General features: G+C 42.4%; 1 protein-coding gene across 5 annotated transcripts in view; it reads left to right on the forward strand.

Moving 5' to 3' along the window:
* The window catches only part of LOC124555281 (crossover junction endonuclease MUS81), a 203,026-nt gene that overhangs the window by 123,759 nt on the left and 64,390 nt on the right, over positions 1–14,877 (forward strand). For all 5 annotated transcript variants that reach the window (XR_006968530.1, XM_047129153.1, XM_047129156.1 and 2 more), the window contains exon 8: positions 3,037–3,247. Coding sequence is in view for 4 of the 5 variants with exons in the window: in XM_047129153.1 (XP_046985109.1) it covers positions 3,037–3,247 (211 nt within the window). In the remaining variant the exon portion in view is untranslated. The remainder of the gene's footprint in view (positions 1–3,036; positions 3,248–14,877) is intronic.

Consider the following 14,877-nt stretch of genomic DNA (forward strand, 5'->3'; position numbering starts at 1 on the left):
TCTGAACAAGCAGGTGTGATAGTGCTTCCCTACAGCCAGAACTTCCGTATTGGCTACTACGTGTCAGTCTCACACTATGCGTGCTCTGCTATGCCCGATTTCTCCACTTGCCCCAACCTGCAAAGTCACTTATGTTCTTTGATCTTGGCATTGAATGATTGTCCAGTCACTCCGACATAAACTTTTCCGCAGGTGCATAGTATGCGGTATATTCCCGACATTGCAAGTGTGTCCCTTTTCTCCTTTGCCGATCTAAGACACTCTTTGATCGTCTTCATCAGTTGGATAATCGTCTTTACACTGTTTTGTGCAATATACGGCTGATTCTGTCTGTCACTCTGCGAATGTATGGCAGAAAGAGCGTACCCGACATTTCTTTTTCGGATTTGTTGCTTCGGTGAGTGTTTGGCTCTGTTACCCTTCTAATATAACGTGTGGAGTACCCATTGCTCCTCGGAACACTTTCCAGGTGTTGCATATCACATCTGAGATGCTGCGGCTCACATATTCGTCCAGCTCGCATTAACGTCAACAAGAGTATATTAGTACTGCCTGCCGATAGGGAAATACGACTGTCATAATGAAGACCAAAGATTATGAGCAAAAGATCCGCGAGCTGTTAGATCCAGCAATGTACCGAAAAATAAGCCCAGATCTGACACAGCATATCACATGGAATACAAATCGCTTAATCAAGGCGTCTTCTCTGCCGGTGGATATACAGAGGAACCTGCTCAATACAGAACCCCTGCCACCTCAGCTGTATGGATTACCCAAGATCCATAACAACAACCGCACGTGGGAAAGACTGACACATACTTAAAGGACTTGGGACATTTAATTGAGAAGCTGAAGAAACTAAAACTTACACCAAACAACATCCTGGTCAGTTCTGATATTGTTTCTTTGCTTACAAAAGTGCCACTCAGTGACTCTCTGCAGCATGTTGGTTCCATTTTCCCACAAGACATCACAAAGCTCTTTCACCACGTCTCGTCATGAGCTATTTCACGTGGAATGGCAATTTCTATGAACAGCTGGAAGGCGTCGCCATGGGTAGCCCTCTTAGTCCAGTGGTGGCCAACTTCTTCATGGAACATTTTGAAATACAGGCACTAGACTTGGTGACGTGTAAACCTAAGGTGTGGTACAGATACGTCGATGATACCTCCATTGTGTGGAGCCATGGTGAAGAAAAGCTCGGTGACTTCCTAAGACATTTGAACAGCCTCCATGCCACCATAAAATTTACCATGGAAGTAGAAAAGGACAAGAAACTACCATTTCTAGATGTGCTGGTCACAAGGGATGGCTGAAACCTGGGACACAGCGTGTATCGAAAACCAACGCACATGGACTGGTACCTGCACAATTTATCAAACCACCACTCGAGCCAGAAAAGAGGTATGATTAATACTCTCATAATGTGAGCACGATGAATATGTGAGCCACAGAACCTCAGACACAAAATGCAGCACTTGGAAAGTGTTTTGAGGAGCAATGGGTACTCCACAAGTTATATTAAAAGTGTAACAGAGCCAAACATTGGGTGAAGCGACAAATCAGAGAAATAAATGTTGGATACAGCCTTTCTGCCATACATCCCCAGAGTGACGGACAGAATTGGCTGTATATTGCGCAAACATGGCATAAAGACAATTTTCAAACTTAGAAAGAAGATCAGAGAGTGTCTTAGATCTGCAGAGGAGAAAAGGGACCCACTTGCAATGTTGGGAATATACCGCATACCATGCACATGCAGAAAAGTTTATGTCGGAATGACTGGACAATCGATCAACACCAGGATCAAAGAACATAAGCGACATTGCAGGTTGGGGCAGGTGGAGAAATCAGCATAGTAAAATTCGCCGACACAGAAGTTCTGGCTGTAGAGAAGCACTCTCACACCTGCTTGTACAGAGAGGCTATAGAAATACAAGAACATGGGAAAGCTTCAACAAGAAAGAAGAAAGCCTTAAGGTAAACAGATCCTGGTTTCCCATGCTGCAGCAAACAACCGTCGCTGGTAAGAGGAGAACTGCACAGGAAATGACCGCGGAGAAGCCCTTGGACGTTGGCGCGCTAGGTACATATCATTTGCGGCTGCGAGCTTGGCTCCAGTTCACCACCAGCAATGGAAGGTGAATCTTTGACAATGCCAGCCACTCATGCTGGCAAAAGTCAATAAAATCATCAGGCGAATTTCGGCCGAAGAATCCGAGACAGAAGTGAATATGCAGTTTGTCAACAAGTGGCCACGAAAGCCTTAACAATTAGGTAAATGTTTCATTGTTAATAAAATATACATTATTTAAAAATTATCGTAAGAACTGTGCTACAGGAATTGTTGTAAAATATTTCATGTCGAGAAATTTTAAGACCCAATTGTCGTAAATCATTTATAATGTAACATTATATGTTGCTTTGATTTTCTTTCCTCTACTAGTTGCGTGTGTAACAATTACATGTACAAAAGTTTAGCTGTCAATATGAACTGCTAGTTATTCAAAAAATTAATGATTTGAGGATTTTTTGGTATGGTTTAAGTGCTTGAAATTTGTGTGTGTGCTCTTTGGACTTCACACTATACAGTGCTACATTCTCTTGTTGTGGCTACATCTGCTTATTCACTGATTCCTGTGCTAGGCAGCTGTTATAAGAAGCTCTTCGTGTGAAAAAATGAGTAACTTTTTTTAAAATACTTGCAGTGTGCCTTATGAGTTAAAATTCCAACAGTGCATTTCTTTTGGTGTATTCTTCATTTGTGAAAATTTTCAGGGTAGGTTTCGACATGTTGGATTGGACCATTCCCTGTTAGTAGACAAAGGGTATTGCCATTTAATACCTAAGGGAAAGGAAAGAATTATTAGCTATATCTTGTCGGTCACTAGTTGTGGAAAGGCTTCCACTTACATATGATAATTTTTTATAGACCTGGAAAACTGTTGCATATTGATTGAGAAACAAACAAATTATATATTTTTTCATGTTTTAAATTGTTGACAGTGTGAACAATAGATTGTTTTATTATTCCAGAAATCATCTTAAACAATATCAAGGTGCATTAATTGCTGAATTGAAACGTTTGCAAGTCAACGTTGAAGTTCGCCATCTTAATGTTGGAGACTTTGCATGGATATGTCAAGATAATTCAAAGAATGAAGCAGTTCTACCATATATTGTAGAAAGGAAACGGACAGATGATTTTGCAAAAAGTATAAAGGATGGGCGCTTTCATGAACAAAAGGTGTGACTATAGGTCATTTCCTGTACTTTTGTATAATATGTCTACTGTGGTTCTAATTAAAACATAGGTTTTACAATTCATTGTTTATGACATATGACAGTTCACTGAAACATTGAATTATTAACTCTAGGAATAATAGTGATAGAAAGATAATTATTTTTTTTTTTCGGTATCATTTGTGAGCTTGTATATCACTGATTTAAATGTTGATTACAACTTTTAGTTGCACAGGATGATTGATCATTAAACACACTATTTGTTCTACATTACAGTGGATGCTTAACCTAAGGTACATTAACATGATCAGTAAAAATTGCATATTGCAGACAGTATATCCTGACAATTTTGTCTGGCAACATTGCTGTCACATGAGTTGCAGCCACGTGTACAGCAACATTACCAGCTACTCTTGCCTGGTAATGTTTGCGACAATATTTTTCTGGCCCAGAAGTGTTTGCAAAATGCCACACTATTGCAACAAATTGACAAATGCAAGCTAGTGGACATGTGAATGGCTCTACTCCTTTTACATAACACAAAGATTCAAGTTAGAAAGGGCGAGACAAATTGGGCTTTGTGGGTGCATAGCTTTTTAAATAAGCGGAATGCTGCAGAAAATTTTAACTAGTGAACTGATGCTGTATGCATACCTGTTACAGAACTTTACCAGAATGTTGAAACATAATTTCAAGCAAGTGGCGCAACAATAGCTAAAACTGATACAAATATGAGAGAGTGTGTACCAATTACAATCTGAATGGTGATCACCCTTCAGTTATTAGCTATTGGTGATCAGTACAAAAGTATAATGTATCTCATTAAAGTTCACTATTCATCAATAAGCTTCATGCTACCAGAAGTGTCTATGCTTTGGTAGAAGGACTGAAAGATTTCATTAAGGGAAATTTGAAATAAGAACACTATTCTTACTTTCTTTTTTTCACCAGCACACGTCACCTTTTACACTATCTATTCCTTCTTCAGGTACATCTTGAGATAGTATGGAACTTGTAATATCAAATGCAAACCATGTGGATAAAGAACCACCTGCACTTCCACATTTCCTATGCAACTTTCTTCTCTAGCATTGGTTCGAAGACTTCAGAACTTTTTGTATGCTTTGTCAACCACAATTCCAAGCTCGCCGGCAATAGCTTGCCACCAGTTTTTTCAGATTGTGGTCTTTGCATGAATTACTTTTGACGTCCCACAGCTCTTCTCGTAAATGGATCACATTTATTAAATTCATAGTTCTCTCATTTGTCCACTTTACCATTGCTGTATACAAGCTCATGTCAACAAGCAATTACAAAATGTGTAAACTTTTGAAGAAAAGAGAAATGATATTGTTTTCAATCAGACACATGGCTGCAACACTGTCAGTGAGAGAAGTATGAAACAAAGGTGAGAGGGAAGCATTTACAGACAAGGACAGAGATAGATATTGCCCAGCAAACAAAAATATTCACAACCCTTGCTGCAGAACACCACTAGCCCCTCAGCAATATGTTGGCAATGACCTGCAATATCAGCAATATTGTCCAACCATACCACAAAATTGCCGTCTATTGCAGCAGTGTTGACTGCAACACTATTGCAGCCAAAGATCGCTGTAAAATATGGTCCATCTATAGTAACAGCTATTTCAAAGGTTTTGGTTTGATACAAGGCTATAGGACCTCCTAATTGCGACATTCTTAATATCTTAGTGGAGTAATTTCAGTAAACATCATAGTTTAATGTGTAATTTCTTTTAATGCATAATTTCCAAACAATAAATCATCACTAAGACTAGCTTTATTTCAGTGAATCTCTCTAATACACTTGTCCCGTGCCTGCATTGTTGAAGATAGAGTGGTGTATTGTGTTGCTTTTCTTGGATTTAAGCATAGGTTGTTTCCATTGTACAAACAGTAGTGAGAGAATCCAGAAATCATTTAAAGGATGGTTCCTTTCAAAATTTTACTGTTTTGATAAAATTAAAGATTACATCTTAGAGAATTAAGTGTAATTTCTTAGTGGTGTGTTCGGTAAAGAAACCTCCATCTTGAAATGCTGAAATATCTCTAAGATTAGCATGCTGTTAGACTGCAGTGGAGGTATTTGTGATATTCTTAGTTAAATAGATAGTTACTTGCTCTTTAAATAAAATTCGTAATAAGCGTTAAAATGTGTAACGTGTCAATAGGACAAACATAGAACATTTATAGACAACTAAATAACAAAATTGAAAAGAAAACAGTTATATGACTGCCTGATAGCCTTTTTTTGTTTTGTTTTTTAATTGACTCACTATCTCAATCAAGGATTCATCTCTGGAATAGAAGGAAAAACCTCTTTAATATAAATTTGAAAACACATCTGGTATCTGTCAGACATTTCATTTCCGTGGCTAGATTGTCAAAGAGTAGTGCTGAACTTAGATTCATTAAAAGGCAATGCTGGTAATTTTGTACTTACGAATATTTCTCTTACTCTCAAATTCAGATGGATTGTCAATAACAAATTTTGTTAGTGAATAAGGCTGTGTTTGTTATTCCCAGATGCTTAAAGAGATATCTGCAAGATGAACATGTTTGAACTTTAAACACAATTCTCATTACTTTCCTTAGTTCAATGAACACTTTTAGATGTTCCCACAGAATATTATCTCGTAAGACATCAGTGAATGGATGTACGAAACATGTCTATTTGCTGACTTCTATATCCCCAAAGATGCCGAACCCAAATGCTTCAGTAGGTCTACTACACTGACAGAAAGAAAATCCAGCACCAAAAAATTATTAATATAAAGTAATGAGATTTTGGGAATACATTTGCCTAGGTAACATATTTAAGCAGTTAACATTGCAAGATCACAGGTTAATGTAAGCGCCAGATAAGCCTTTGCAAATATGAAATGCTGGTACAGTAAAAACTGGTGTAACCACCAGACTGTTGAATGCAAGCATGCATGCATTGCATTTTACAGGTGTCAGATGTCAGTTTGTGGTATGGAGTTGCATGCCTGTTGGTCGCTCAAAACAGGGATGGTTAATGCTGTTTGTGGATGATGCTGGAGCTGTCATCTGGTGATGTCCCATATGTTCTCAGTTGGAAACAGATCTGGTGATCGAGCAGGCCAAGGCAGTATGTCAACACTCTGTAGAAAATATTGAATTACAGCAGCAGTATGTGGGTAAGCATTATCCTTTTGTGGAACAGCCCCCAAAATGCTGTTCATGAATGGCAGCAGAACAGGTCGAATCAACAGGTTGACATACAATTTTGGAGTCAGGCTGCTTGGGATAACCACAAGAGTGCTCCTGCTGTCATACGAGATCACACCCCAGACCATAATTTCAGGTGTAGCGTGTCTAGCACACAGACAGGTTGGTTGTAGGCCCTCAACTGGTCTCCTTCTAATCAACACATGGCTATCACTGGCCCCAAGACAGAACCAGCTATCATCAGAAAACACAGCAGACCTCCACGCTGTGCTCCAATGAGCTTTTGCTTGAAACAACTGAAGTCAAAATGGCAGTAGTTTGGAGTCGGTGGAATGCACGCTACAGGGAATTTGTCTCAGGGCTGTCCATGAAGTAACTGATTTCTAACAGTTCATTGTATCACTGTGGTACCAACTGCTGCTGAAATTGCTGCTGAAGATGGATTTTGATGCCCCAAAACCATACTCAGAACACAATGGTCTTCCTTCTCTGTAGTGCCACGGGACTCTCAGGAGCCAAGTCTTCCTGTGGCTGTATGTTCTTGTGATCACCACTGCCAGCAGTTGTGGTGTACAGTAACTACAGTCCTGGCAAGTCTTTCTGCAGTAAAGCAGAAGAAACATCCACCTTCTCATAGCTCTACTACATGATCTTGTTCATACTCAGTGAGTTGTTGATAACGGCATCTTTGCTGCCTTAAAGGCATTCTTGACTGACATCAATTCACCACATCCAATTTCAAGGGTAACTAATGCTCACAACTAGTACAGTGTGTATTTAAAGCAAAGCTGATTTGCATCCTCACAATGGCACTCCGAGTGCCACTCTTATGTAAGTGGTCTGAAATTTGAATAGACGTCATCTTGCAGCTGTAGAAACACATCTGCCAACCTTTTTTTTGTGTTTCACAACTCCTTGGTGTTGCGATTTTTGTTTTTTCCTGTCAGTGTATATGGTTTTTCCAGTTTAAGTTTTCATCAGTACACACATCTAAGAACTTACAATTTTCTACCCTGTTTGCTATTACTTATTCCTATAGTACATTAATTGGAGGTGGGACATTTTTGACAGTACAAAATTGGGTGAGCTGCATTTTTACAAAGTTTAAAGCTAGCCCATTTGTGTAAAACCATTCAGTAACTTTCACAAAAACGCCATTTACGATTTTCTCTGTTGATGTTTCTTTGTTCATCTTCACAACAGATCTTGTATCATCCCCAAACAGGACTAATTCTACCTCCTGATTCAAATAAAATGGCAACTCATTGACACAAAGCAAGAACAGTAGTGAGCCAATAATGGAATACTATGGGCCTCCCATTGTAATTTCTCCCTGTCCAGATGATTTGGTGTCCCTGAACTACATTTTCCATAAAATCTTAATGTCTCTACTAAAATATTATGATTGACACAATCAAGTATCTTCAATAAGTTACAGAAGATTTCAGTTGATGATATCGTATCATTTAAAGAGTTTATTATTTCCTTAGTAAATATATAAATAGCTGACTCAGTAGAATGGCCCTTTTGAAATTGAAACTGTTATTGGCTAAGTATCCCATTACTACACAGGTGGGTGAAAATGCTGGACTACATTACTTTCTCATAAATTTGAGAAATAAATATGTAAGGAGTAACATTGGGTGGTAGTTATTGACATCTCTGGAGTCACCCTTTGTATAGAGAGTTGTAACACTGGCATATTTCAATCTTTCTGGGAAAACACACCGAGTTAATGATGCATTACCTAAGTGACTAAGAACCTTACACAGTATAGGACAACAACTTATTATTGTTTTGTTGGAGTTCTTTTCCATCCCATATGTACTTTAACTTTTTGCAGTCATTATGAGCTTCCTTGTTTCAGATGGGGATTTGATATTAATTTTTAATTCACTAAATTTCCACTGTACTGCTTCTTCAGGTTTTGCTTTCTCTTCTGAACTATTTGCATCAATTTGTTCACCTGTTTTTAAAAAGCTGCAACATGTGATCTTTCTTTCTCAATGCTCCCATTCTCTTTAACAGAAATGTCAGCTTCTATGACTTCTTTCTTTGTCTCTCTTCCAACAATATTCCACATTGATTTGATTTTGTTACCTGATCTGTCAATTTAGGACTAGCTGTGCATACTGCCACATTTTTTTACAACTTTTGTAAATATGTTACAGTATTGTTTATAATAATAAAATATTTCTGGGTCATTTCTTTTTCTGGCTATTTTGTACAAGTCCTTTTTTTCTTTGTGAAAAGACATTGATACCTGTAGTGATCCAAGGTTTCTTTAATGACTTGCCATTATTACTTTTAATTATTTTTTAGGAAAACTGTTTTTAAAAATGGATAAAAATTCATTAAGAAATATGTTGAATTTAGAGTTAGCATTATGCTCATTGTTAACTTCACCCCATTCATCATTTTTTAAGACTTCTTTAAAATCTTCAGTAGTTTTATCGTTAATCAGCTTCACTGCTTTATTAAACCATTCACAAACTCTTCATAGTGCTCTCCATCTCTCAGATGGCTCGATAAATACATTTGTTCATATCAAGCACACCAACCACAAGCAGTACCTCCATCTTGACAGGTGCCACCTGTTCCATGTCAGATAGTCTCTTCCTTGCAGTCTCACTACTTGTGGATGCTGCACCTGCAGTGGAAAGCAGGCACTGTCAAAATATACTGATAACCTTACCAGAGCCTTTAATGACAGTATCCTATCCAGCTCATCAACAATCATATCTTCTGTATATCTTCTCTGACATAAGTAAACCTGTTAACCAGCCTCTGATCAGCACTCCCCTGATCACCCAGTATCACCCTGGCCACAGAAAGCTCAACCTCTTCCTTCACCAGGACTTACACTCCCTCTCACCATGCCCTGAGATGAGGGATATTGTACCCAAAATTCTACCCACATCACTCAGAGTAGTGATCTGCCAGTAGCCCAACCTACAGAATACCCTTGTCCATTCCTACTCCAATCCTGCTTCCAATACTACACCCCATGGGTAATTCCCTCATGGTTGACCCAGATGCAAAACCTGTCTTATGCATCCTACAGTCATCCAGTTGCATGCATTTCCTATCTTGTAAAAAACAGGATTGTGTGTGAAAGCAGCCATGTGATACAGGGTCAGTCGGCTAAAATTTGCACTGCAAATATTGTAGAAATGGAAAGTGCCTTTAATGTGCGGTTTTCACAGAGTGTATTGGTAATCAGGGGCTCGTATTGTTAGCCAATCAACAAATTGTAACAATACTTAGAAAGTGTATTTTTTGTACAAACGTAACTTTTTTAAATTGCACAATGCCTATTGACATTAACAAGCTAAAAGTGGAGTAAACTAAAATTTCAGCAGTGTTTGTTGCATAATTCTAGTGCAAGTCATTAATGGGATATCGTATTCTGAAAAGTGGCCACACCACCACTTGTTTGTGCCATTCAATCGCATAGTAGCTAAGTATGATGTTATTTTTGCTTACAGCATGCTTGTGCGTTCCTTGAGTGCATTGTGACTTGCTAGTCAGTTAGTGTGTGATAGTCCAAGCAGTAGGTCATAAGTGGGTGATGGGATTTAGCGATGCAGTGAAATGTTCATGGTGTGTGGAGACTGTAGGAAGAATATAGTTTATTCTTGTGTGGTGTGTGCAGCAAGATACCTCAATAGAATTCAATCATCTAGGCAGTTACTTATCAACCTCTTCAAGCAGTTATGTGAAAGTGGTAGTGTAACACCTAGACAACATAACAGAAGAAAACAACTAACAACAGAAGAGGAAGAAATTAATGTTCTTGCAGCTCATGTTCAATTGTATGAGGAAATGGCATGAGTCAGGCAAGTGCCTATGAATTCTACATCGACATAGGTCCCATCCCTATCACATCTCTCTCTGTCGAGAGCTGCTGGGAAACACTCACAAGAATTGTTTTAACTTTGGTATGTGAGCATTAAGACAGGATACTCCAGATGTATCATGTATTTTGCTTAGTGATGAAGCCACACATCCCAATCAGGCCAGGTAAACCTCCAAAACATGCACCATTGGTCTGTTGACAATCCCCATTGACTTCGCCAGATGGAACATCAGTGTCCATGCAGTATAAACGTGTAGTGTGGGATAGTGAACAATCAGCTCATAGGCCCACTTTTGGTATACTGAACACAAACAAGAATCGCAGCCTCTTAACAGACCATCTTCTATGTATGCTAGAAGATGTTCCTCTGCAGACTCGTAGGAATCTGTGGTACCAACATGATGGCTGTCCAACCCAACCTGGGTATCCTCCTGGCTTTGTTTTGGTCTGTGCTATTGTTCAGTTTGCTGTTTCCATCTCCTTTATGGCGTTTTTGGTCCCTTTTGGGTTTGACCTCCATTTCCAAAATTTTCCGTTCAGTGTGAGCCATTTGGGGATGAACTCTCTACCTAGCTTCCATGGTGCAAGTTCCCCCCCCCCCCCCCCCTTTTCCCTTTGCACCATGGTCCCCTTCCTGCTAAGTCACCAGCACGGTAGCCAGTCCGTGTGGTGGGGCTATTAAGTACCCACTTGGCTGAGCCTCCTGAAACCACAGGGATCACACTGCTAGTACCTCAGCTGTTAATGCCTCGTGTATGCCCAGAAGTCGATGATCATCATTTGGGGCACCAGAACCCCCGGCAATGGCCACTGTGCCAGATGGCCCTTGCTGTGGTTGGGTGGTGCCCACAGGGCGAGCCCCTGATCGGAGTGGGTGGTACTAGGGCGGATACCTTGCGCATGAAACGACAAAAGCTTCACCACCCTGGCCATTCTGTGGCCATCTCGAAGAGTTGTAGCAGATGTGATTCTCCACCTTCTGATCCTTTGGCCTTCCCCTCCCTGGCCATCCCCTGGGAGGAGGGTCAAGCTTGCCAGCTTGGGTTGAAACCTTTCCCTTGGTACCTGGTTTGTACCAGGGCAGATGGCAGAAGTTTTGCCACGACGAAGCCTTTGTTTTTCCTGGAGATGATTGAAGATAAGTATGACGAAGTGGAATTGGTGTGTAAAATGCGGTCCAATGCTTTGCTCATGAAGACATCTGTTTCCCAATCTTGATGCCCTGCATGCTTGTGACCATCTCGGTGATGTCCCAGTCTCCGTCACGCCCCACCAGTCTTTGAACTTGGTACAGGGCATTATATAGATATCTTCTCCAAACTGGCGAGGAGCTCTGTGCTGACATCGAGCAGCGAGGGGGTTCGTCTTATCTGCCGCGTGCAGCGAAGCCCTCTAAACAATCACACCGCTACTGTTGCCTTTATCCTGGCCTTCAAGGGGGATGTCCTCCCAGAGAAGGTCAAGGTAATAGTGTATCAGTGTGATGTAAAACCTTATAGTCCACCACCGATGAGGTGCTTTAAATGCTTACGGTTTGGACACGTCTTCCCGCTGCACCACTGATCCCCTCTGCAGTGACTGTGGGCGCCCCCTCCATGAGGGCAGTGCCTGTGCTCCCCCACCAGTGTATGAAAATTGTCATGGACAGCATTCTCCATGCTCACCTGTATGCCTGGTGTTTGTGAAAGAAATAAGAAATCAAGAGTAGAAAATCTTAGATCGGCTCACCTACACTGAGGCTCGTTAAAAGTATGACCGGCTCCATCCCGTGTGTATGACTTCTACTTTTGCTTGAGTTACGTCCATTCCCCCTCCTACCCCCTCCTCTTCCCAGACCCATCCCATTTGCGCCATGCCTTCAGCCTCCTCCTCCCTCTCCCACACCCCATCCCCCTCAGTACCCATACCCACCCCTTCAGGTGCTGCTCCCCCTCCTTCGGTGGCTGCCGGTACTCGAGCTCCCGCCTGGGACTCCTCTTCCTGGCACCCGCCTGAAAGGCAATCTACTGCTCCACATCGACAGCACGATCTGTGACCAGTGGGCGCCAAGATTGTCCCGTGTAATTCCGTGCCTGCCCTCACTGAAGTCTGCCCTTCTCTTTCTTCCCAAGAGAAGAAGCAGAAATGCAAGAACAAGAACAAGGCCCCTCCGGTACCCCCTGAGGTGCAGCCTTCCCCTCCCCCAATCAATGAACCAACAGCGTCTGATGGCTTGAGAACCCTCCTGTGGAATTGTAATGGGTATTTGCATCACCTTCCAGAGTTGAAGCCCCTTCTTTCCTTCTACTCTGCTGCTTGTATTGTGCTCCAGGAGACCCATTTTGTCAATTCTTACTCACCTGCCCTTTGTGGGTTCCACCCTTTCTGTCGGAACCAAATTGGCCCTTTGCAGGCTTCTGGTGGTGTTTGGACCTTGGTCTACAAGGGCATTGTTAATAAATGGGTTCCCCTTCATACCACTCTGGAAGCCATTGCTGTCAGGGTCCGTTTGGCCACTCCAATCACAATCTGTAATCTCTACCTCCCACCTGACTGGCCACCCACATCCCATGCCCTCACCACTCTTCTTCAACAACTCCCTTCTCCCTTCCTGCTATTAGGAGACTTTAATGCCCACAACCCTCTTTGGCGTAGTCATACGACTACTGTCCTGGGCAGGACAGTTGAAGCTGTTCTGGCAGGGCTTGACCTCTGTTTACTAAACACAGGTGCTCCCACACACTTTAGTGTGGCGCACGGCACTTTCTCTACCACTGACCTCTCCATCTGCAGTCCCAGCCTTCTTCCCTCCATTCAGTTGGGAGTCCACAATGACTTATGTGACAGCGACCATTATCCGATTGTTTTGACCTTCCTTCAGTGTCTCTCGCTCCATCACCCTCCCAGGTGGGCCATATCTAAGGCTGATTGGGGTGCCTTCTCCGTTGCTCCCATTCCCCCCGTCTTGCCACACGGCAGTGTTGACGAATCTACTCAGACTTTGACTGCCGCCATCCATTCAGCAGCTGTTTCAGCAATCCCCTAAGGTTCCCCACACCGGAAGGTGGTCCCTTGGTCGACTCCGGAAATTGCTGCAGTCATAAAAGATCGCCGCTGTGCTCTTCAACACTTCAAGTGGCACCATTTTACTGCTCTTCTTCTGGTCTTTAAACGACTCCGCGCCATGCCCGCTACCTAATCAAATTTCAGAATCAGATTTGCTGGGAACGATATGTAGCTGCTTATAGGACCACACACCCCCTCTTCACAAGTCTGGGTGAAACTCAGGCGAATTTTTGGCCACCGTCCTCCCACCGGGGTTGCAGGAATTTCTGTGCATGGTGTTGTCCTTACCAATCCGGATTTTGTACCAGAAAATTTTGCTCAAGCTTCGGCATCAGCTCAGTATCCGCCCATGTTCCTTCTCCTGAAAGCGCGCTCAGAACGACTGCCTTTGTCTTTTGTTTCTCACTGCTCGGCGCCATATAATGCTCCATTCAGCAAGTGGGAATTTGCCAGCGCCCTCACCCTTTGTCCTGACACAGCTCCTGGACCGGATTGGATACATAACCAAATACTCCAACACTTATCGGTGGCTGGCCACCATCGTATACTGACCCTCTTCAACCGTCTGTGGAGTGTGGGGGTTTTTCCTACCCAGTGGCAGGAAAGCATTGTTGTTCCGGTGTTGAAGCCAGGGAAACCACCCCTTCAGTTTGATAGCTACCATCCAATTAGCCTTACTAACACCTTCTGCAAGTTTCTTGAACGCATAGTGATTCGGCAGCTGTTTTGAATCCTTGAATCTCACGACCTTTTGTCATCAACTCAAAGTGGTTTTCGCTGTGGCCGCTCTAGGGTGGATAACTTGGTCCACTGGAGTCTGCTATATGGTCGGCTTTTGCCCATCGAAAACACCTCCTTCCAGTCTTCTTTGATCTGCATAAAGCCTATGACACTACCTGGTGCCACCACATCACCACCACCCTTCATGAATGGGGCCTTTGAGGCACTCTACCCATTTTTATCCGTAACTTCCTTTCTTGTTGCTCTTTTCGGGTCCAAGTTGGCTGCTCCTACAGCACTGCCCATCTGCAAGAAAATGGGCTTCCACTGGGTTCCGTGCTGAGTGTCCCTCTCTTTCTCATAGCTGTTAATGGTCTGGTGACAGCTGTTTGGCCGACAGTGTCCCCCTCTTTGTATGCTGACGGTTTTTGTATCTACCTCACTTCCTCCATAATGGGCACTGCAGAACGCCGTCTACAGGGGCAATCTGCTGGGCGCACTCATGGACTCTTTCCCGTGGCTTTCAGTTTTTGGTGGCCAAGACATGTGTCATGCATTTCTGCCGTCACCGTACGGTCCATCCCCATCCAAAACTGTTCCTCGATGGCCAGCCCCTCATAGTAGTGGACACCCATTGCTTCTTCGGTCTGGTCTTCGATGCCCGGATGACATGGCTACCTCATCTTTGCCAACTGAAGAGGACGTGCTGGTCCCATCTCAATGTTCTTAGGTGTCTGTGCAATACCACCCGGGGTGCAGACCACTCTGTTCTCCTGCGATTGTATCAAGCGTTGGTC

The sequence above is a fragment of the Schistocerca americana genome, chromosome X (genome assembly GCF_021461395.2).
Source record: "Schistocerca americana isolate TAMUIC-IGC-003095 chromosome X, iqSchAmer2.1, whole genome shotgun sequence".
Classification (NCBI taxonomy): domain Eukaryota; kingdom Metazoa; phylum Arthropoda; class Insecta; order Orthoptera; family Acrididae; genus Schistocerca; species Schistocerca americana.